General features: G+C 47.0%; 1 protein-coding gene across 1 annotated transcript in view; it reads right to left on the reverse strand.

Moving 5' to 3' along the window:
• CCDC102A (coiled-coil domain containing 102A) overlaps positions 1–24,247 on the reverse strand; it is a 43,300-nt gene extending 19,053 nt beyond the window's left edge. Inside the window, exons 1-5 of the mRNA XM_074293533.1 lie at positions 24,081–24,247; positions 6,562–7,457; positions 4,966–5,183; positions 3,839–3,947; positions 819–935 (exon numbers count right to left, since the gene is read on the reverse strand). Coding sequence (XP_074149634.1) covers positions 819–935; positions 3,839–3,947; positions 4,966–5,183; positions 6,562–7,233 — 1,116 coding nt within the window. The 5' untranslated portion in view covers positions 7,234–7,457; positions 24,081–24,247. The remainder of the gene's footprint in view (positions 1–818; positions 936–3,838; positions 3,948–4,965; positions 5,184–6,561; positions 7,458–24,080) is intronic.
• Between the last annotated feature and the right edge of the window lie 676 nt (positions 24,248–24,923).

Raw genomic sequence — 24,923 nt, forward strand, 5'->3', positions numbered from 1 at the left:
CTTATGAACACTTATATATAAACCTGTAAACGTGTACCCATGTATCTATACATAATACACATATATGCCTGTCAGATATATATATGTAAATATGTATATATGTATATATTTGAATACGCATGTGATATGTACATACATGTATACATCTGGTATATTTGTGTGTATCTATACTTGTACCTATGGTGTTTTAATATATTATATTTTATATAGCATGAATTTATTTTATAAATGCATATACATTTTATAAATTAGATATTCCTAATTAATCTAGCATTCTGTCTATCCCATTATTTATTGATTCATCAAACATTATTTCCTTGTACAGAGCACTGTTTTAGATGCTGGAGGAGATGAAAAATTTAATCAAGACTTAGGGCCAAGTAGAAAACGAGATAGACACATTTAAGTGTATAATTTATGTACATATATATGCATATATGCAAATATACAATATGTATATTTTATATAGCATATATGTGTACCTATATGTCTCCCTGACCAAACTGGAACCCTTTCGGTGCCCAGAAAGGGTGCTGGCCACCTTTAAGTTTCTCCTAGCATCGAACAAGATCTTTACATAGCAAATGCTCACAGAATGCTGGTGGTTACTGCTATGTCCCCATCTGAATGGAGGCTTTTTGAAAATGGGAATCAGGTCTCCTTTTGCCTTGCCTCCCTCCACATTGTGACTGCTCACGATAGAAACCCTATTAATGATCAATGCCTGCCTGGCTACAGCGGAAGACCAGGGTCTCATGGCTGAGACTGGTGGCTAGGCCTCTGAACCCTTCCAGCTCCTCCTGTTCCCTCAACCTCACCTCACTCCGAAGTTCTGCTATCTTTTTGTCCATGCTGGACCGAGCCCCGAGTTCATCTTCCAGGTCCTCTGACATACGGCCCAATTCATCCTGGTGCATCTCTTTAAGGATGTTGAGCTGTGGAGACAGCACCAATTTCCCCACCCCATGTGTCTGGGTCAGCAGAGAATCCCGAGGGCGAGGAAAGAGCTGGACAATTTGGAGCAGAGGAGTGAAGTAGAGGATAGACAGAATCAACCATAGACCAAGCGCTGGAAGGGCCTCTAGAACATAGAATGTTAGAGTAGGGAAGTCCTTAGCTACAAAAGTCAGAGCTGGGGGACCCTGGAGATCTTTCAGCCCACCCACTCATTTTATAGAGGATCGATAAAGAAGCTGTGTCTCTTGTGTTAGGATAAGCAATGGGAACAGGGAAAGCTCCTTGGGGAAAAAGCCCTAATGCTCTTATATCAACCAGGGATGGTTTTAGCTTGATGGACAGAGGTCAATTCCTAATTCCCCAGTGATTATCTTCAGCACAGTATATAGTGCTAGGCTGGGAGGTAGAGAGCTAGATTCCAGGCCTGGCTGTCTTTCACAGAGTCTACACATTTAAAGCTGGAAAGGATTTTAGATGTTCTGAAGGCAAACATCCACTAACCCATCTTGCAGGAGGAAAAGGAGTCCCAGAAGGGTTGGATGATCTTCCCAGAGTCATATAGCTAGTAACTGTACGAAGCAGGACTTGAACCCAGATATTCCTAATTAATCTAGCATTCTATCACATTATTTATTGATTCATCGGTCTCCTCGTACAGAGCACTGTGTTAGATGCTAAAGGAGATGAAAAATTTAATCAAGACTTAGGGCCAAGTAGAGAACGAGATAGACACATTTAAGTATATAATTCATCACATTACATGATTAAGTGCATCAGGAAGGTACAAAACCAAAATACGATATGAGGTCTGATAGGGAAGATTGAGACTTCCCTGAAATCAGGGAATTTCAGGAAATAGTTGGCATCTGAACTGATATTAAAAGATGGATAAGAACTCAACAGGTGAAATGGGAGTCATTCTGGGCATAGAAAACTGTATAAGTGAAGGCATGGAGGCAGGAATGTGCAGTTTCTTTGGGAGCAGAGAGCAGTCCGCTGGGGGCAAAGCATAGAGTGTATGGAGGAAGTAATATGAGATCAGGCTGGAAAGGAAGGTGGCAATTGATTATGGAAAGTCTTGAATCCAGCCAAATGAGCTAGCCAAAGAGAGCCACTAAAGATTTATCATCAGAGGAGTGATATACTAGATCTATACATACATATACAAAAAATGGTTAAATAGAAATTAATGGGGAAAGGTTGAGAGAATCAGAGGAAGAAAGTAAAGGTAGAAAAACCTGTATGGAGGATACTGTAATTCTTCAGGCGGGTGGTAATGAAGGGCTGTTCTAGACTGATAACAACAGTCAGAGAAAGAAGGACCTGGTGCGAGAGACAGGATCCAGGGGATATCAGCAGTACCTCCCTCACAACTACGTGGATAGAAGTCAGTGAGAGAGAAGATGGACAGAGGTCAAGTCTTAATTCTCTGGTGATTTTCTTCAGGACAACGTATAGTCTTAGACTGGGGAGTTATAAATCTAGATCCAGTCCTGGCTCTCCTACCAAGTTTGGGTGACTTTGGGCAAGCCAGTTGTAGATCACAGAATCTACTGACTGATAACAGTAGTCAGAACAGGAAAGAACTGGTGCGAGAGACGGGATACAAGGGATATCAGCAGGATTTCACATCACAACTACTTGGACAGAAGTCAGTGAGAGAGAAGAGTCAACTCTCCCACCGAGGTTTCAAACCAGGGGTACGGGATGAATGGTGACGTACAGATAGAAAGGGTGAGTCAGAAGAAGAGAGAGATCTAGTAAGTGACAATAGTTTAGTTTCAGACGTGGTGAATGAGAGGTAGGACAGCCTGATAGGGATATCTTATGGGAATTAGAAGTACGGGCTTGGAATTCAGAAGAAAAATTAGAACTAGACAGATTTTGGAATTACAAGCTCAGGGGTGATGACGGAAGTAATTGGGATAAATGAGACGGCCAAGGGAGAGAAAGGTAAGAATACAAATAGGCCCAGAAATCCCCCTCCCAAGAGTACCCACTGTAAAGGGTCAGAAAAAGGATGAGGAGGCAGTAAGAGAAATGGAAGGAAAAGGCAGAGAAAGGAGGAAACAGGCAAGTGAAGACTCATGAGGGGGTGTGCAGTAGGGGGAAGCTGTCCCAGAGAAAGTCCCAGAGAAGTCAAGGAGAATGAAGGATAAAAGGACAATTGACTTAGTGATTAGGTCACTGGCAGCCTGGGAGGGGACAGCTTTAGTATAAGAGTGAAGAACACAGATTGTGGAGGGCTGCGGAGGGAGGAGAAACAAGCTCGATAGCTGGTGAGAGCGCTTTTCCCAAAAAGTTAGCAGAGAAACAGAGGAGAGACCCGGGATGATGGGTGGGGGGAAATCTAGGGTCTGGGAAGGTTTTCAGAAAAAGAAAAGAAAGAATTATGGAAGATCTGAGTATATTTTTAGGCAGAGGCAGAAGCCCCTGAAAAGGGAGAGACCGAGGAAACAAACGGGAAGGTACTTGGGGTTGAAGGGAACAGGATCAAAGGGACAGGCGGCCCTGGTGACAGGGACAGTTCTGGTGACCAAAAGGAAGGAGAAGAAAGCTCATGAAGACAAGGAGAGCAAGCTGGAGCTCATCTCGGATGGTTCAGCCAGGCTGGGGGGGCAGAGTGAAGGAAAGAAGAGAGTCTGCTTCCTACTCCCGGGGTCTCTCCATCCATAAAGTCAGGTGGTTGGACCACATGATTTCCAGAATCTTCCAGTTTTTAATATTTCTTATTGATTTTCTGTGATTTTTTTTCTCCTGGGCCAATCGCGCCCTCTGGTGGGCCGAGTAAGCCTAGACAAGAGATCAGGTTTGGTCTTCCCTCCCAAAGACGAGGAAGCTGGCCCTCTGAGGAGAGGAGCAGAGGTAGGAGAGGGCTCACCTGCTTCAGCACCTCCTGCTTGTTTTTGCTCAGCTCCTCATACTTGATCTTCCACTGGCTGAGCTCCCCTTCCAGCTTTTCAATGTTCTTACTCAGTGACAGCTTATCCCTGGGGGCGTGGGGGGAGATGGGGAGCCCTGGTTAGCCTTTTAGGGCCGGGCTCTCCCGGTTATCTCTTAGGGATTTCCCAGCAGTGCTCCCACTGAGGCTGGACTTCTCTGTCCCTCCTAGAAGTGTTACCAGTTATGGGGGGGGGGGGGTCAGAGGTTCGGCCGGGGGGGGGGGGGGTAGCTTCATGCACACCCTTCTCTCTTTTAAAAGGCAAAAGCAGGGGCAGCTAGGTGGCGCAGTGGATAGAGCACCAGCCTTGAATTCAGGAGGACTCGAGTTCAAATCTGGTCTCAGCCACTTAACACTTCCTAGCTGTGTGACCCTGGGCAAGTCACTTAGCCCCAGCCTCAAAAAAAAAGGCAAAAGCAGCCCCTGACCTCCATCCCCCCTCCCCCCCAGCATCCCCCTCTCCTCGCCACACCAGCTCCCCTGGACTTGGTCTGTGTATCCTGCTGGGCTCATTGGAATAATGGCTACACTGCTTGGCCCAAGCTGTGTCCCTGCCTTCTTCCCTTCAGTGCTGGGAGTCTCCTGACACGAAATATCCTATTCTCCCATCCCCTTCTCCGCACTACCCTGAAAGGTCCAGTCTTGTCTTCTGGTCTGGGCTCCAGTTTCTTTTTCTTTCTTTCTTTTCTTTTCTTTTTTTTTAAGAAAAAAAAAAGTTTATTTATTTATAATTTTAAAAACTGAGATTGGAAAGAGAAAAGGTAGAAAATAAATTACATTTTCTCTCTTCCTAGTTCCAAAGTCTAAAATCAACCTAGTATTTAATTAGGAAAAAAGTTACTCTAGTAACTCACTAACTTATTCAACCAACTTCTTCCTCTCCTTTATAGTCACTCACTCAGAACTGAATTACTTTTTTGCTAACCTGTGGGTGCCAGTGTTTAGTCTCTGTGGCTGTTACAACCCCCCGCCATGGTGCTGACCAGCGGGTGAAAAGGGAAATCTAATTGCAGCCAGAGTGGGTCCCCTTGAAGAACCTCACGCCCCCTACCGCGGCCCAAACTCACTCGCGCTCCTTGAGCAGCACCTTCTGGGACTCATCCAGCCGAAGCTTCAGGGCGGTCACCTTGGTGACGTCCTCCTCGATGGTGGACACCTCCTCCCAGAGCAGCCGGCTTCGCTCCTGCCTGCTGAAGGGCGTGCGGACACTGCCCATGCTCCGAGCCTCCCAGTTCTCAGGCCCCTCCTGCTTGCTCTTCAGAAGGTTCTCCATCAGTTCCAGCTCCTGTGGGGAACAGCCCAGGTTGGGGCATTATTCAGCAGGCTCCCTCCCTCACATCATCACTCTGGGGTGAGCGAACACTAGTCCTAGTGTATGGGGAATCTTCGGATCAGAAACCCTGGCTGTAGTTCTGGCTCTGTCACTTCCTGGCCAGGGGACTTGGGAGATGTGGCTTCACATCCCCGAGCCTCAGTTTCCCCGTCTGTTAACTATGCATCCACGGTCCCATGGCACAGTGATAGAAATGGGATGGAGAGTGCTGCAGCTGGAAGAGAACTAGAGACCTAGTAGCCCTTGTATTTTACAGAAGACCAAGCTGGGCAGCTAGAGTGCCAGGCCTGAGTCAGGAAGGCTCATCTTCACGAGTTCAAATTCTCAGCAACTGTGTCACTCCAGAACCTGACTGGTTGCCACAGTTTCCTCACCTGTAAAATGAGTTGGGGAAAGAAATGGCAAATCACTCCAGTATCTTTGCCAAGAAAACCCCAAAAGGGCTCATGAAGAACTGGACACAGCTGAAAATGATAAAATCAAAACCCAAAAGGGCTGAGAAAGGAAAATCACGGGGAAACGGTGCGTCCGGAGTCACACGGCCAGCTGGCAGTAAAGCAGAGACCAGCACCAAGGCTGCAGGGCAGTACTCCTTTCACTATCAGCCCCCAGGTTTCTGATCCCAGTGTGCCCTGCATTGCGTTAGGTGCATAGCTAGTGCCTACGTGATCTGGATTTGCCCTGAGGGATTTGGATTCTTAATACTCAAATGATGACAGATTTTCCCAAACAGTGTCCTAGATCCGCAAGGTCCCCTTTCTGTCCCCCAAATTCCTCCAGTAGTCAAGCTGTGGTCTCTCGGGCACCTAAGCGCTGGTTGCCAACCACAAACCCCTGGCACCCAGGGATTCATTCCTACTGTCTAGCTGCTCTGGGAGATCTGTGGGCAAGTCCAGCTTCCCTGCCGGCCCTCTCCAGTTACCAGGCCTTCTGCAGTGGCAGGGGTCTGGCTTAGCATGAGGAGATGAGGGACTCTGGGAGGAGCTGAGAACTCACGGGGGAAGGGCTCCCGCCTGCCCACCACCTCCAGGAACACTTCGGAAGTGGCTTTGCCCGTGCATCCTTAGGGATCATTAAGCTTTCCCCCGCAGGCCCTTCTCACCTGAGACATTTTCATGTGACCCTAAGTACGCGGGTTTATAAAATAGTTATACAAACCAAACATTTACTGAAAGTAAGTCATCATTTTCCAAGCCCCGTGGAGGATAGAAGGCTGCTGCAGTTGGGGCCGCTGTGGGTTCTGCGCCTCGGACCTTTGAGTGCTCGGATACGGTGGACACCCCGGGGTTTTGGAGGGAGGTAGGGAGGAGGCCCTGCCTCGGCTGCTTACCTTATTCTTGGCGGGCTTCTCGAAGCCCACATCCCGCACGGGCTCCTGCTCCAGGCCGCCGCCCTGGCTCTCCTTCTCGGAGGCCTCCCTGTTGTCCAGCTCCTTCTGGCGGCCCCTGGCCTTCTGCTCCTCGGGAGCCTCCTCTCTCTCCTGCCGGTGCTCCTGCTCTTGCTCCTCCTGTAGCCGGGTCCCCTTCAGCCGAGCCACCTCCTTGCCCAGCTGCTCGCTCTGGTTCAGGGCCTCCTGCCGCTCGCGCCGGGCCCCGGTCAGCTCCTTGGTGAGGGCCTCGAGCTTCTGCCGGAGCTGACGCACCTCCTCCCGGGCCTTGTTGCGCTCGGCCCTCACCTTGCTCCACTTCTCCCTCCAATTGGCCGTGCAGTCTGACCACCAGCGCATGGTCTTCTCCATCTGGGCTGCCCGGGCCCGGGCCTCCTCCAGCTCCCGGAGGCGGAGCTCTTCCCGGCTCTCCCAGTCACCGTCCAGCCCCGGGGAGCTGCCGGGCAGGAGGGGCAGCGGCGGGGGCCCCGGGGAGGGGGTCCCGCTCTGCGGGGTGGGCGGCAGGGAGTCGGCCAGGCCCATGCGCTCGGGCGAGGGGCTGCCCAGGATGTTCAGGAGGCTGCTCTTGGAGAGCTGGGGGGAGTCGGCCAGCCTGGAGCCGGCTCCGTGACTCATGGCGCAGGTGCCGAAGGGCAAGACTCAGGCTCTGGGCGTGGCCGGGGGCGCCAGCGCATGGGCTCAGCTGGACCTAGGAGCCGCAAAGGGGCACCTCGGGCTGATCATCACCACCCTCACGGGGGTCCCGCGACTGGCACGTCCTTCCCCGCGGTGACTGACAGCGGCCACTGCTCATGCCCTCGCGATCCAGCTGGGAAAGGCCACTTGGGGGTCTTCAGATGCTGGGACAGAAAACAAAAACAGTGATAATGGCGGCCCCTGCATTCGCACCAGGGAACGAGGAGGAGATGCCTTTATCAAACCTCCCCACGCACGTTATTTTATTGAGCCCACTTAGGCCGCCTGTGAGACAGGAGCGCTGGGATTGTTGGTCCCATTTAACAGAAGAGAACCTCACGAGGGTCGGAGAGCTTAAGGCTCTGCACACGGTCCTGAGCAAGTCAGGGCAGCCTTAGTGTTCTGGCTCCCTGGCAGTCTTCCCCGCTCCCCACCCCTCCATGGCGGGACCACTGCTCAGCCCCGCGGCTGCGGGGGCCCGGGAAGGCACAGGCCGGACTGGGAGGACTCGGGGTCCACACCAGCTCTGAGGCCCGCTGCTCGCGGGAGCACAGGCAGGTGACCGTGGGTGAGCCTCAGTCTCCTTGCCGTGGGAGGAGGGGGCTGGGGCAGTGGCTCTGGGGTCTCTAACGGCTAGAACTGCGACGGCGTGAATTAGGTACTGCAGAAAATGGGCTCAGGCTGGGAACGTTTGCTTCTCAGCAGCTCCTGCTTCCTCTCCCCCTCACGTCTCCCCGTCCCCTGTCCCCCTGCCTGCCTCTCCGGTCTCACTCAGAAGGAGCAGGGACTATTTTACTTCTCTCCGCAGCTCCTCTCGTCCCTGCTCCAGAGCAAAACCCTGGGGAGAAATCTCGGCGTGGCCCAGGGCACCCATTCCCGCCACCTCGGACTCCCTGGGCCAGGGCTCCGCCTCGGGGCCTAGTTCCTTTCTGGGAGGTCAGGCTCTCCGTGCCGCCCTGCCAGCCAGGTTCCCTGGGCTCCTAACCTGCCCCGGCTCTGCCCTCTCTGAGGTTCCGGCACCTCTGGAGCGGGGCCTCCAGCTCTGGCCCCTCTCGGGGCGGTTTCTCCCCAAATGTATTCCGCACTGTGTGGAGCGGGGCCGAAGTGTTCTCCTTCGAGCTTCGGGCCGCCCTGCTCCCGGCATCCGGGCTTGGTGACCAGGGCCTTGCTTCTCACCTCCATCCCCCTTCTTGGCTTTTATGTCATTGCTCAGTGTGATGGGAGAGGACTGCTTCAGAGGACCCGTGACTGAGTGCATCACTTCCGCCATCCTCAAGTCCCAAGGCTCCCAAGCAGTCACCCTCAGCTCCTCACTCTCTCACCTCCCCGCCCACTCAGCTGCCGAGGCCCGCCCATTTCACCCTGGCAGCCTCCCTCAGAAGAGCCCCTCCTCTCCTCTGACCCCCCCCCCCCAATTGCCTCACACCTGGAAAACCTGCTCCTCCATCAGTCACCAGAGTGCCTCTCCTCCCCACTCAACAAATTCCAGCGCTTCTCTGTCACTTCCAGGGCCAAACACAAAATCCTCGATTTAGCCGCAGCTCCCTTCTTCCTCCTCCCTGCTCGTACCCCTGTGTTCTCTTCGAGCCCATGGTTTTGCCCCCATGTCCTTTCTAGAACAGGGCAGTCCATCTCCTAGCTGCGGACTGCCCCACGTGCCTGGAGTGCTCACCCTCCTTACCCCTGGCTTCCTTCAAAATCCAAATAAAATCCTACATTCTACTGCAGATGGAGAAGATAACGTGTGTGATGGGGGCAAAGGAGAGATCCAGAGTGCTCTGGAGAAGTCATCGTGTCCAGGCAAGCTCTGAGTGAGTGTGAAGTGTCCCTCCAGGCTCCTGCATTCCACCTCTCTGGGTCGAGCCTCGGCTTTTTCCTACTCTCACAGTCACTCCAGGCTTGTTATTCCCCTTACCACCTAAGTCACAAGCCCTAAGCCTGCAAACCCAGCCCACACTGATCCAAGACCCAGGATATTTCTGCCCTCTTGGCCAAAATGGATGCCTGCCAATTTAACCTTACTGCCTGGAGGGGAAACTGAGGCAGAAGACAGACAAGGAGATAGAGACTCCCTGAGTCTGGAGGGTGGGGAGGGGAGAACAAGTCAAAAAAATAACCTGGGAATGGAACCCGAGAGCCGGGGCTTTAAGCCCTGGTGTGTGTGTGTGTGTGTGTGTGTGTGTGTGTGTGTGTGTGTGTGTGTGTTACAGAGGCTGAGCTGAGGTCCAGAAGTACGTACCAAAGACCAGCAGCGGCCCAGCACCAGCCCAAACTTTTCCTGGAAGATTTCCCCAGCCGCTTGATTCACTTTGTTTACACTGATGCCTCTGCACAAGAAGCTGGGGTACAGGTTCCGGGTCAGAAATACCAAACTTGCTCAGACCGGATTAAAATATAACTGTCGTGTAATTAAATTTACACCAAAATAGATAATGTTAATATGTGGTTTTCTCAAATCAGTCAGCTGGCCGCTGGTATTCTCTTCGGGTACTTTTTTAGCAGCATCCTCCCCCCTCTTTCTCCTCTTTTGACACTTGCTTTAGGTTCATGGTCAGAGGCTCTGGGTTTGAAACTTTTTTTTTCCATAGAAAAATTTCTTTTCTTTTTTTAAAATTAATTTTATAATTATATATTTTTTGACAGTACATATGCATAGGTAATTTTTTTTTTTTACAACATTATCCCTTGCACTCCCTTCTGTTCCGAGTTTTTCCCCTCCTTCCCTCCATCCCCTCCCCTAGATGGCAGGCATTCTCTGGGTTTGAATCTTGGGCCGGAGACCCTAGGTGAGTTACTCCCCCCTGCGGATCTCAGTTTACTCCTGTATAAAATGAGAGGAGCATCGCCGAGGCCCCTTCCGGCTGTAAATCTACAATCCATTGCCCGCCCACAGTCTGTGGAATCTCCATCAGGCTCTGGGAAGTCAAGCAGCAGCCAAACCCCAGCGATTAGCTCTCCCCCTGATGGGAACTGCAGTCACTGAGGGTGGGGAAAGGAGGGTCCCGTGCCAGACAGAGGGTGTCTCGGTTTCTGGCCAACATCCTGCCATTGTCTTCCTCTGCCTCCCTCTCACCACGCCCCGCCCCCGAGCGCGGCTCCGTATACCTACGTGGACCATAGCCCCCGAGTCCCCTTGGCGTTAGAACTCCCCACCCGGAGCCGGGGAGGTGCAGGAGTCCCACACTCCCACAAGCGCATGGAACATCGGTTATACATGTAACGCATATAGCATCTCACAGCGCGACGCACACGCACGCACACACACACATGGATGAAGCCCTTTCCTGCATTCTTGGAGCAGCTCCACATGGGGAGAAAAATACTTTGGAAAGCCCTGAAAGCAGGAAACCGGAGAGGCTCCCGGCGAGCCAAGCGGTCTGCATTCGGTGTCTGCTCTCAGCCAGGCCTAGTGGAGATGGAGCGCCTCCCCCCACTCCAGCCCCCTCCTCCTGCCAGGCCCAGACCCTAAATGCAGAGGAAAGCAAAGCAGAGAAGACATCCCTGCATGGGGAGGGGGGGGAAACGTTCCTACAGGAATGGGGGGGGGAGAGAAACAGGCAGGGATGGGGTCTGCCTGGAAAGCTGCAGGGAGGGAGTGCAGAGCCTACAGCCACATCCTCCTCCCTCCTCCGCTCCACGGCCCAGCAATGTGGCTGGGTCCCAGCATCTCCAGCTAAGTAAACCAGGGGCTTGGCTAGTATTAGAGGTTGGGGGTTGGGAGGGGGAAAGGTGAGACTCTGCCTTTCTCTCTGACCTTTGCAGGAAACTCTCCACGTAACTGGGTGGGGGAAGGGAGAGCAAGAAGAATAAGCCACCCATTGCTCACTAATGTACTACAGATTAACCACATGAAAGACCAAGGCCAGACGTCTGACAGACAAAGGGGGTGGGGAGAGGGACCCGGGGAGCCAGGAAAGGCTTCCACCGATTTTCCACTCAACCATTCACACCCTTACAGCCAAACCTCGAGGGGCCCTATGTGAGGAAGGACGAGGCTAGTCCCCAAACCCCCTTAAGTTTCAGGGCTGTGGATCTGAGTTGGAAGGGATTCCTTCCTTTTAGATAAGAAAATTGTGGCCCCAAATACTGATTTGCCCAGTCCCACGTCCCTGGTAGCCAGCTGCTTCTCCAGATTCCGAGAACACCCACTCCGTTCTACTACATGTAAAGCACCGTAACAAAGGGAGATGCAAGCTTACAGTCCGGTAGGGAAGGGGCTAAGATAATATCAATGGTGCGAATATTCTTTGCTAAGTATAATAGAGAAATGCAAACTGGAATTTTGTGAGGGCTTATGAAGTAAAGGTCTTTTGGGGGAGAGAAGGCATCAGGAGTCTTTGGTGTACAGGAATGATCCATCCCAGGTCTTTGAATCTTACAGTAACTTGGCTCGCCAACATCTCTTTTCTATTATTAATAGCAGAGACACGCTTGGAAATACTATAAACTGAAAATCTGGCGACTGAAACAAAATGCAAACACTACTGGGTGGTTAAAGACAAACCTTTGAACTTAGGACAGGAAAAGAGGCCACAAAGAGACTAAAGGCATTTGGGAGAAAGATACCGGAGACAATGTGTAATACACTTTCCTCCGATGGGTATCTCAGCTATTTACATCTCTGTCTAAGTAACCAAGATCGGGCTGAGGGGGTAATCATTTACTTCTCAGTAGACCTTGTTTGGCTATAAGAACTTCCAAGGAGTGTACTTTGTATCAAACATATAAGTCTTTAAGGTGCATATATTCGTGGTCTAACTGAATTCTTTACCTGGCCTCCTGACTTCCACCCTTCGTTTCACCACAGGAGCTGGGCTCCAACAAGGGGGCACTGGGGTTGGGCTGTAAGGAATGAGCAAGTATCTGACAGGAGGAAGGAGAACTTCCAGGAGAGAGAACAGTGTGAACAAAGATGCGGAGGTGAGACAATTCTGAATAGAATAGAACTGGGTAGTAGAGCAAAAGACATTAAAATAATTCCACCAGCAATCTTCAAGAGGAGGAATGGTATGCCCAGAATATGATGCACGAGACGGGTCTGGCAAAGGCATGAAGCGTCCTTGGAGGGGTGGCAAGATGGTGAGGAGGCAATTGTAACAATCCGGGCAGGTGACCAGGTAACTGTGAGAATCTATATTTATATGGCATTTTATAACAATTATCTCACCTGATCCTTACAACAACCCCAGGAGGTAGCTGCTATTATTATCCCCATTTTCCTGACCAAGTAACTGAGGCAAACAGGATTAAGTGACTTTTCCAGGGTCACACAGCTAGTAAGTATCTAAAACCAGATTTTGAGTCTGATATTTCTGACTCCAGGTCCTGCAGAGAGGATGGAGAGCAAAGAAGTACAAGAGATGGTTATTTAAATCCCTCCAGAATATGGCCCCAGCTTACCCTTAGAGGCTTATTACACATGAATTTCCCCTCACACACTTTATGGTCCAGGCACCTGGATTACTTCATAAGCTACATACTATTTGTGAGGCATATGTATATTCTCCCACCTCCATGTCTTTGTTCTCACAGTTCCCTCCTTTCTCCCTCCTCTCATGTTCTTATCCATTCTTTATATCCCAGCTCCTCCAGGGTTCTCTAATTTCTCCCTTCTTTCTCTCAAACTAGTGTTTGAGATGTTCCCCAAACTTGACCTCCCATCTCCTGTTCTTTGCTTCTTCATGGCCTGTCTCTCTATCATAACTGTAACGTGATCTCTACATTTCTGCCTCTTAAGAGCTGTTTCCCTCAGACTGCTGCCTCCTGCAGATCTTTCTTAATTCCTTCCTCACTTGACAGTGCTTTTGCATTGTCTTGCATTTACTTGTCTGCATGTCAAGTGTATCCCTCGAGTAGAATGTAAGCTTCTTTAGGGTTGGAGACGTTTTTGTCTTTTAACATTCATTGTGTCCTTGAAAATTATAGGCAATCAAAAAAATCACTAAGTACCTACTGTGTGCCATTTAAATGTTTGTTGGATTGAGCTGAAGAGATATTGTGGAGATAAGATCACCAAGATGCTAGTGACAACCACCTTATTTTGCCTTTCTATTTATTTCCAGCACTTAGTAGTGCTCCAAGCTCACAGAAGCCAATAAAAAAAAAAAACCAATAAATGCTTATTGACTATTTCTTTCTTGATTGTCTTAGTAACTATATTAGCAAGAATTGTTCAAAACATTTTCAGAAGTTTTAAAGGGAAGAAATGTGTCTTATTTTTCTGGAAACATAAGAATTAAGAATGAGTAAATGTTCTGAATGGTCTTCAGAAACTCTTCCAGTGAAGAGGGTAGGTAAATGGTGGTGCAACAGAGATATCTGGGAAGTCTATAAGAGAATCAGGTTTTGGGATAAAGAAAATAAACTCATAGATAAGAATAAGCTTTGCCTATCTATTAAATACATTTCTGGGTTTCCACTGGCTCCTGGACCTGGTTGCCTCCATTTATGGGCTCTGCTGAGAGTCTCTAGAAAGGCATACAATATGCTGTTTGCTGTTGTTGTTCAGACGTATCTCACTCTTCATGACCCCATGGACCACAACAAGTCAGGCTCTTCTATCCTCCACTCTCTCTCAAAGTCTGCCCAAGTTTGTATTCATTGTTTCTATGTCACTATGCATCTCGTGCTCTGCTTTCTCCTTTCCCTTTGGCCTTCAATCTTTCCCAACAAAGGTCTTTTCCAACAAGTCCTATTTTCTCATTATGTGGCCTATTTTGGCTTAAATACTTTTTTAAGCTTCAGCTTCAATATTTGACCTCCCAGTAGATAGTCTGAATTGACTTCTTTTTAACCACTGACAAGTTTGATCTCCTTGCTGTCTAAAGGACTCTCATTAGTCTCCTGCACCACAACCAGAAAACATTAATTCTTCGACACTCAGCTTTCCTTAGTGTCCAACTTTCACAGCCAATACTGCCATTGGAAGAATCATAGTTTTGACTTATGTGGATCTTTGTCGACAAAATGATTTCTCTGCTATCCAGATTTGCCATTGCTTTCCTATCAAGAAGCAAACATTTTTTTTTAAATTTCAAGGCTGCAGTCATGCTCTGCTGTGATGTTGGCTACCAAGAATATAAAATTTGACACTACTTCCACTTCTCCATCTATTTGCTAGGAATTGATGGGACCAGTTGCTAAGATCTTAGTTGTTTTTTTTTTTTAATGTTAAGCTTTAAGCCATTTTTTACACTTTCTTCTTTCACCTTCATCAAGAGGCTTCTTAATTCTTCTTTACTTTGTGCCATCAGAGTGGTATCATGTATATATCTGAGATGGTTGATCTTTCTCCTAGCAACCTAATTCCAATTTTTGATTCATCCAGCCTGGCATTTCACATGATGTACTCTGCATATAAAAAGATAAAGGTGACACTATGCAACCTTGTTACACTCTTTCCATTTTAACCAATCCATTGTTCCATGGTTGGCCCACATAGGGATTTCTGAAAACAAGAAGTAAGATGATCGGATACTCTGATCTCTTTGAGGACTTGCCACTTTTTGTTGTGATCCACACAATCAAAAGCTTTAGTGTAGTCAATGAAGCTTTAGGAGATGTTTTTCTGCAACTCTCTTGCTTTCTCCATAATCCAGATATTGTTGGCAATTTGGTCTCCAATTCTTTTGCCTCTTCAGAAACCAGCCTGTTCTTCTGGTAATTCTCAGTTTACATACTGCTGAAGGCAAGCTTACAGAATCTTAAGCAATCTTGCTGGCATGTAAAATGAGCACAATTGTAATTTGAACATTCCTTAGCATTGGCTTTCTTTAGAACTGGGATTGTTAGTTGATCTTTTCTAATTTAGTGGCTGCTGCTGAGTTTTCCAAATTTGCTGGCATACTGAGTAAAACATTTTAACAGCATCATCTTTTAGGGTTTTAAATAGCTCAGCTGGAATCCCATCCCCTCCACTAATTTTATTGTTAACAATGCTTCCTAAGGCCCACTTGATTTCATTCTCCAAAATGTTTGACTTGAGATCAGTAACCATACCATCATGGTTATTGGTGATGTTAAAAATCTTTCTTGTATAGTTCTCTTCTGTAGCTTTTCCTCTTCTTAATCTCTTCTGCTTCTTAAATTCCTACCATTTTTGTTTTTTTATCATGCCCAATTTTTCCATAAAACATTCCCTTATCTTTCCCATTCTATTGTTTTCTTCTATGTCTTTGCATTATTCACTTTAAAAAAAAAAACCTTCTCTCTCCTATTCTCTGGAATTCAGCATTCAATTGGGAATATCTTTTCCTTCCTGTTTCCCCTTTCATTTTTCTTCTTTCTTCAGCTATTTTTAAAGCCTCCTCAGATAGCCAATTTGCTCCTTGCTCTTCTTTTTCTTTGAAATGGTTTTTATTACTGGTTGGTTGTTCTAGTTGCTCTATGCTATATATTATTTTGTATTAAAGAGAGGAAGACTTCTGACACATTAGATGTACCCCTTCTAGTGAACTTGTGGAAAGATATAGATAAGAATTGCACATAGGATGGACAGGCATGAATATGTTGCAACCAATCATCATTCAGAAATTTATTACTAGAATGGACCTCAGAGGTCATTGAGACAAACTCTCTTATTAAAAACAATAAGAAAATAGACCAGAAGTTAAGTGACTTGTCTGTGGTCATGTGTCATAAGTATCTGAGATGGGATATGAACCCCATCTTTTTTATTCTAAGTCCAATTCTTTATCCATTACATGATGCTATGCTGCCTCTTAATGAGATAAGATTTCAGATCCATTTGAAGATTTGAGCTACTTGATTGCCAAACACCTAATCTGATACCTCATCATGGTGTGGAGGTGACCCTGAGTTGTCCAAGTCTATACCAAGTTAAGGACAAACTGACAGGTCCTAAGATGCTATACTACTACTGGCCTGAATACTAAATACTAAATACTGAATAATGAATACTGAATACTAAAGAGATTATAAAAATGGGAAAAGGACCCATATGTACAAACATTTTTGCAGTTGTTTTTTTTTGTAGTGGCAAGGAATTGAAAATTGAGTGGGAACCCATCAATTGGGGAATGGCTGAATAAGTTATGGTATATGAATGAATGGAATACTATTGTTCTATAAGAAATGATGAGCAGGTGGATTTCAGAAAAGCCTGGAAAGACTTACAAGAACTAATGCTGAATGAAATGAGCAGAAACAGAAGAACATTGTATATAGTAACAATAAGACTGTGCAATGATCAACTATGATAGCTTTAGCTCTTCGCAGCAATATAATGATCTAAGACAATTCCAATATATTTGGGATGGAAAATACCATCCTCATCCAGAGAAAGAACTATGGAGATTAAATACAAATCAAAGCATTCAGATTACCTACTGCCTTGGGGAAGGGGAATTTAAGGGAAAGAGGGAGAAAAAAATTGAAACTCAAAAATCTTACAAAAATAAATGTTGAAAACTGTCTTGACATGTAATTTAGAAGCTAAAAATTAAAAGTCTGTTTTAAAAAATCTCCAGGATTATGCCAGTAATGCATTTAACTATTAGGATTAGTAAATATGGCACAGTGAACGGAGTGTTGGAAAACCTGGGTTTAAATTCTCCCTCATAAGAAAGTGAAAACTGAGTGGATGCCCATCAATTGAGGAATGGATGAATATGAATGTTATGGAATATTATTTTTTCTATAAGAAATGATGAACAGGATGACTTCAGAAAAGTCTGGAAAGATTTATAAGAACCTATTAAGATGTTGAGTGAAGTGAGCAGAAGCAGAACACTGTATCCAGTAACAGCAGCACTATATGATGATCAGCTATGAGAGACAGCTCTTCTCAGCAATTTGGTGATCCAAGACAATAGTAAATAAGATTTGGTTTGGAAAAGGCCATTCAGATCCAGAGAGAGAACTATGGAGACTGAATATGGATCAAAGCACAATATTTTCAACTTTTTTGTTTGTTTTCATTTATTTTGTCATGTTTTTCCCTTCTAGTCTGATTTTTCTTACACAACATGGCAAATATGAAAATAAATTTCAAAGAATTGTACAAATTCAACCTGTATCAGATTGTTTGCTGTCTTGGGGAGGGTGGAGGTAAAGGAAAGAGGAGAAAAAAATTTTGGAACACAAAGTCTTACAAAAATGAATGTTGAAAACTATCTTTATATGTATTTGGAAAGATAAACTACTATTGAGAAAAAAAAATAAATCTCACCTCAGACAATTACTAATAGTGTGACTCTGGGTAAGACCATTAACCTCTCAATGCCCTAAGTTGCTCATCAGTAATTGGGGATGATACAAGGATCTGGGGTCATTATGTTGCACAGTAGGATCAGGAAGACTCATCTTTCTGAGTTCAGATACTTCCTAGCTGTGTGACCTTGGGCAAGTCACTCAACCCTTTTTGCCTCATTTTCTCATCTGTAAAATAAATTGGAGAAGAAATTAGTAAACGTGCCCTACTATCTTTGCAAAGAAAACCTCAAATGGGATCATGAAGAATTGGACACAACTGAAAATGACTAAATAACAACAGCAGGACCCACTTATGGTGAAAATCAAAGAAAAAAATACACATAAAATGCTTTAAAATTTTTAAGATCTATGTAAAAATCAGCTATGATGATGAATCGTGCAACAGCAGAATTCCATAAGAATCTCAACTACAGGTGATTCAAAGACAGGGTGAGTGAGGGAAAGCTTGATAGCTTATAAACAACTGTGATAAAAGATATCATCAAGAATGTCTTGATGTTTATTGAGGATATGTGAAACCTGTATGGGCTTTGGAGTCAGGGGACTTAGATTTGAATCCAGGCTCTGATACTTGCCACACAGTCAGTCAGTCAATTAGCATTTAGTAAGCACCTACCACAATGCCCGATAGGTGTTTACTAAATGCTAGCTGACTGACTAACTATGTGACCTCACATCCCTTAACTCTTCTGTGCCTCCATTTTCTTATCTGAAAAACAAAGCAGATGGTCCTTCCTGCTTTAAATCCATGACCCTAGGAAGGCCTAGAATCAGTCAAACAGCATTTATTAAGCACTCCTAAGAGCCAGGTGCTGTGTGAGCGAGACACCCAGGACACAACCAAAACCTCGGAAGGAGAGCCAAGAGCTGCATCTTCAAAGAGGACATTGCCACTGTGGTGGGTCCGAGTCCTAGATCTGGGTCACATAATTGAAAAGCTGGAAAAGACCTCAGCGACTCTCTAATCCAACCTGCCCCAAAAAGGGAATCCCTCTCTATAACCCACCCCCAAGTGATTATCCAACTCCTGCTCAAAAGCCTCCACAGAGACAGCCCCCCAGGTGCAGCCCAGACCACTGGTGGGCGGCTTTAATTGTTAGCAGCTTCTTTCAGATATCAAGTCAAATTTTTCCTCTTGTGAAATTTCTGATCACTTCTTCTGGTTCCACCACCGGGGGCCAAAAAAGAGTACTCGGTCTAATAATTCTTGCATTTGACAGATGCTTGAAGACAGCTAGCATATCTTGAATGGTTTTCTAGGTCTGACTTGCCAGACTATAAACTCCGTGAGGGTAGGTATTCTGCCTTCTCTAACCGTTCTCCTCCTGAGTCTAACACACAATTTGAGGAATTGAAATGCACCTGTGGTCAGAGCTGGTGAGATAGATTGTGGCCCTGGAGCAGGCCCACACAAAGACTGAACCCTGGTTCATAGACTCCAAACGAGGCTCTAACTAACCACTAAATACTTACCCACAGTAATGATGGGATTGGAAAGAGCCTTTCAGCCAGGACCTGCAATCTCCTCTCACTCCATATTACCCACTTTTTTGATTAAGAGGAATCCCTTCCACGGTAGGGAGGAATTTCATGTCTTCCAAGGAATGATGTGTTTCCACAGAAGGACAGCAATACTCTGCCTTACAACCCCTGTGACTCCACGCCAATACTGCTTCAGTACCAGAGTTGGAGGCCACACACCCCATGAGGGGGGAGGACTTTAGATAGACCTGTGGCCACGGGCCTGCTGGGCCTGCCAGGCTGGTGAGCCACTGCAGGAAACCTCAATAGGAGGCTGCTTTAATTGGATAAGTACAGGGGGATAGAGAATGGTCAGCCCACAGGAAGCCTTTTCCATATAACCTGCAGGCTGGGCTTGGGTAACTGTGGGGAGACACAAGAGCCTAGGAAGGGAATTCTGGCCTATGCCCTAAAGGGTGACCGTCAGAGGGAACATAGAATTCCAGACCTTGAAAAGATATCAGAGGTCATTTAGTCCAATCAAATCTGAACAGGAAACCCTCTATAACAATTTCACCAAGTGGCTAATTTTCTTGGCTTGAGGATCTGCAATGATAGGGGAACCAATACTCCATAAGGCAGCCCATTCCACTTTTGAATAGCTCTAAATACTATGATTTGGGATGTAAAGGTAAGAAATCTGCCTCCATATAACTTCTACTTTACTAGTTTAGCCCTCTAGATACAAGCATCACATTTGTTCCCTTTTCAGATACTGGGGAAATTTTCTTATGCTGCCTAAATTTTGTTCTTCCTCAGGCAACTAATTCTAGTTCTTTCAACCCAAAATTGCATGATTTCATTTTCTGTCTCCTTCCTTATTGGGTCAGAGGCAGGTAGCTCAGTTTAGGTTCTAGAAAGATGGTACCTTGTCCCATTCTTCCCAGATGCCTCCCACATGCTACTAAGGGTTAAGTTAATCTTTCTAACTGTATCCTTGATCTCATCCTACCTTCTTTTCTCTAAAACCTTGCTCCAGCAATATCATTTCATTTGTCATTTTCCCCCCATATTTACTCACACATATACTTAGATTGCCCCAATTCACAACAAAAGGAAACTTTGCTTTTGCCTTTTTAAATCTCATCCAGCTGGGTGAGACTTCCCTTCCTTAGTTCAAATCTGGTTTCAGGAACTTCCTGCCTGTGTAACCCTGGGCAAGTCACTTCACCTTGTCTGCCTTAGTTTCCTCATCTGTAAAAATGAGCTGGAGAAGGAAATGGCAAACCACTCCAGGATCTTTGCCAAGAAAACCTCAAATGGGGTCACAGAGAGTCGGATATAATTGAACAACAACAAATTCTTCTTGATTTCTCTTCTACTAAACTTTTTGAAAAGTGTCTAAACCTGACATCTTTATTTCCTCACTATCCACTCTCTCCTTACTCTTTACAATTAGGCTCCCATCACTACCACTCTATTGAAACTTCTCTAAAGTCACAAAAGATCTGGAAGACTAAATCTAATGACCTTTAAAAATATCTTTATCCTCTTTGTGGCTTTCTGGCACTGATGACTGCTTCTTCTTCTGGACACTCTGGTCTCCCTTGGCTTCTGAGAGAGACATCACCCTCTCCTGATCTTCCTTTTATGTTTCTAACCATTTCTGTCTTTCATTTGTTCCTTACTTTTCCAACTCTTTAATGTAGGTTTCTAGTGGTCTGCTCTTGGCCGTTTTCATTCTCATTCTGTCTTTCTGCCTGCCTCTCCCTCTGTTTCTCTGTATGTGTGTGTCTCTCTTTATCAGTCTCTGTCTTCGTGTGTGTGTGTGTGTGTGTGTGTGTGTGTGTCTGTCCATCTGTCTGTCTCTGTCTCTCTTTCAGGAAGTTACATGGGTTAAGCAATTTGCCAGAATCACACAGCTACTAGGCATCTGAGGCTGGCTGTGCTGACTCCAGGGCCAGTGTGTCACCTAGCTGCCCTGTCAGTCTCTTGTTATATTCTCTCCTTTAGCAATCTTATTTACCAATTTGGCTTCAGCTAACATTTCTATGCAAACATACCCAAATCTCTAACCCTCTTATTCTCTCTCTCTTTTGACCTCCAGACCAACAACCCCAATTGGATATTTTATTTGTGTCACCAACATATTTAATTCAGCTCATCCATAACTGATTTCATTATCTTTCCCCTTAAACTTACTTTTCTTTCTGATTTGCTATTTCTGTCTGTGACAACACAATTTATTTTGCTTCTAATATTCATAACTTCAGTTGTACCTTAAATTTTTTCCTTTTTCTCACCACACATATCCAATCAATTACAAAATTCTGTTAATTAAAAGAGATATACAGTATCCCGTACAAGAGGATTCTTTGTACTTTGCCTTCATTGATTAGTCAAAAAATAAACATTTATTATGAAAAAAATCCTTTAATTCCATCTTTGCAACATCTCTTAAATTCCCTGCCCATCATTCTAACTGGACTAAGAAGAGGATAATGTCTCACTACCACCTGCAAAGACTATTGTAATGGTTTTCTTATAGATCTTCCCTTCATTACTGTTTTAGTCCTGATCCTCCTTTTGAGCATCTCCAATTGACTTTAGGATATTTTTACTTGTCCGACTAATATATCAAATACAACATGTCCAAATGACTTCATCATTTTCCCCTTAAACTTACTTCTTAATTCAATAAGCATTTAAATTCCTACTGTATATCAGGCAGTGTGCTAGTCGATAAGGATACAAAAACAAAACCCAGAAATAATCCCCACCCTCAAGGACCCTAAATTCTACAGAGGGAAATAATAACAACAATAGAATAACATAGATAGTAGGTCAAGATTTACAAAAGATTTATAAACATTACCTTATTTAATCATGTACACAAGTAAATATGAAATACATACAAAGTAATTCAGTGAAAAGAGGGAGCGCTAACAACGGAGGGAATTACAGCAGCGTAGACTGAAAAAGCTGAAGGGAGCCAGAGAGGTCATCCAGTCCAGACTCCTCAGCAAGATTATCTGACTTGTTCATGGTCCCAGAGTAAGTTTAATGGCCTTTTGCAGAAGGTGACACTTGAAGGAAGGTAGGCATTCCAATGGGCAGAAGTGAAGGCGACAATTCCAGGTGTGGGGCACAGCCCGTACAAAAAGCAGAAGGCAGGATATGGAGTATCACATATGGGGAATAGTAGGTTGATCAGTTTCTTGGGAACACGGATTATATGAGAGGGAATAAACAGAAAGAGTAATAATAATAGTAATAATAAGAGGAAAGAAGAACTTCACAGGAGTGGAACTCTGACAGGCTTAAAATATCAAACAAGCATTAAATGATTTTAAATGATCTTTCTTGTTCATGTTATCTGGTCATGTCACTTAAGTGCTCAAAACTTTTCTGGGTCTCTCTGCTGCCTGCAGAATAAAAATCAAACTCCTCTGCAAGGCACTGAGACCCTTAATAATATATGACATTGGCCTGTTTTCCCATTTCTACCTCAAACTATTCCCTTCTGTATATTCTGTACTTCAGACAAACTGCACCACATTCTCCCGGTCCCCACCAAACAAAACTCCTTCATCTAGCCAACCACTGTACTTTTGCTCATGCTTTTCCTTTTGTCTAGAATATCCTCCCTTTCTTCCTTCACCAGCTGAATTCTTATTCTTTAAAAAAATAATGTAAATCACCCTTCTAGGAAGCTTTCTCAGAACTCCTATCAGGATTTTCTCCCACAAATTTCATCACATCTTCTTTGGCATTTCTATGCTAAATTGTGCATTACAGGTAGCTGTGTCTGTAGGGTAGGTGAGTGTTCTCTAAGTGCCAGACTAAGTACAAGAGGCTCATCACTAGACGGATTGCAGGGTGATGGATTTTTTGGATACAGCAACTTTCCTCTAACTCTTTGAGGGCCACGACCCGAACCAATAGAGGAAATGCCCACAAAAATGGAATCACACATGCCAACGGGTTATTGATCTTCCCGAACTATAGATCCCCCCCCACCACAGGGATGTCTCCTGTTTTAAGGCCTGTCGCCCTCTCAGACACCTAGCACAAAGTTGTGCATGCGAGGCTGGTTTAATAAATGGGACTGACGTTTCTTCGGGTTTGACCATTTGTTACTTCCAATCAGAGAATGCAGGAGGACTTAAGAGCTGTTCCGATGAGTTATTAGAAATCGCACAGTTTCGCTGTCAGCAGGACCCTACATGCCCGGCTATGGACGAAGAAGCTGGAATCCACTCCCTACTTCAAAGCCAGAATGGGCAGCTCACCTTTCTCCCGCCAGGCCCCCACCTGCTTACTGTGGCCTCTGATAAATGCATCCAACTTCCAGATGGGCATTGCTGCCCGCTCTCAATTCTCCCTCTTTTCCAAGAGACAATACTCGACTCTTCTGCTAAAACCCAGAGCCCAGTGACTAGGGCCAGAACCAGCGCTACTCCTACTTCATCGCGATAGATCCCCACCTCCCCACCTCCCTTCCCTCCCGCTGCCTCGGCGCCCAGTTACTTCCCATCTCCCCCAACACCGGGAGGTCCCGCCTACCCCTTGTGCGCGGCCCTCATTGGCGCCTCCGAAGTGGGGGGCAGACCGAGGCGAGAGGGTTCCCCACGAGGATTGGCTGCCAGTGCTAGTCTATCCCACGCTCGCCATGGTGACCACGTTAAGTTCGGTGGGGAGCGCTCCAAATCCCACCCCTGGCCGCCCCCACTCCCGGACCGCTGCATTCCAAAGCCCGGCGCCCCCTCCCCCCGGCAGCCAGGCGAGGGCCAGCGAGGGAGGTATTCGGTCCCCCAGGAGATAGACCACAAACACCGCCCCCCCCCCCAGCCTCCGCCAAAAAAAGTTGGAAGAAGAAAGTTAGAGACTGTGGAAGCCTCGGAACTAGGAGATGGCCACAGCGCTCCCCGAAGCTCGGAAATTCTGTCCTGCCGGGGTCCTACAGCCCAGCGCTCGCGCTCGGCTCCTGCCTGCCCCGCGGAGGGGGCGTGAAGTTTCCTCCGGGATGGCCCGGAATGAGGACGGCTCTCTCCTCCTCTCCCTCCTCCGCCCCCCCCCAGCGCCGGACTCACCTGGACCACCGTGCTCCCCTCCCGGCCTGGCCCGGCCTGGCGCGGCTCGCTCAGCTCAGCCCCGCGGAAAGGCAGAGCGGAGCGGCTCGGAGCAGCCGGCGGCCTGGGCAGCCGAGATTCCAGCCGCGGCGGCGGGAGGAGGGACCAAGGAAGCGGAGTCTCCTCCTCCCGGGGGGAGGGGAGAGAGGCGAGGAGCACCGTGCGGGGAAGGGGCTGGCGCAGCCAGGACGGGGGTCGCTGGGGCTCCCCTCGGCCGGGTCCCACCCGCCCGGTCCCCTCCAGCCTCTCTGGCCGAGTTGGGTCTGACTCCGACGGGCTAGTTCCTCGGACTCCGCTTTGGCTCTGTCCGCTTCAGGAGGGGCTGCCGGGCTGCCAGCCGCCTCTGGATGACCCGATGCCCAGCAGGCGCAGGTCCCCATCTGAGTGGGGAAGTTTTGTTGTTGTTCAGCGAGTCCGACTCCTGCGCCCACGGACCCCAGTCCCTCACCATCTCCCGAGTCCGTCCGAGCTCGCGCTCCTCCATCCTTCCGCCCTCTGCGTCCCCTCAGCCCTTTTGCCTTTAATCTTTCCCAACATCAAGGTCTGAGTCTCGTCAGGTACCACAGTCCGGGGGCTGTACGTAGGGTGCTGCTCACTTTGAGGGGACAAAGGTGAAGGAGGCAGGGAAGCACGAGGTCAAAGTAGCAATGCGGTGACGTAAGCTCAGGCAATGAAACCTTGCTCAGGCACCCCCCCCCCAATGGGAAAAAGAGGGACCCCGGACATCGGAGAGCCGGTTATAGCAACGGTTCGGGAAGCGAGAGGTAATGTGGCGTAGCAGATAAGAGCCGGCCTCAGATCCGA

The sequence above is a fragment of the Sminthopsis crassicaudata genome, chromosome 2 (genome assembly GCF_048593235.1).
Source record: "Sminthopsis crassicaudata isolate SCR6 chromosome 2, ASM4859323v1, whole genome shotgun sequence".
In the NCBI taxonomy this organism is placed as follows: Eukaryota; Metazoa; Chordata; class Mammalia; order Dasyuromorphia; family Dasyuridae; genus Sminthopsis; species Sminthopsis crassicaudata.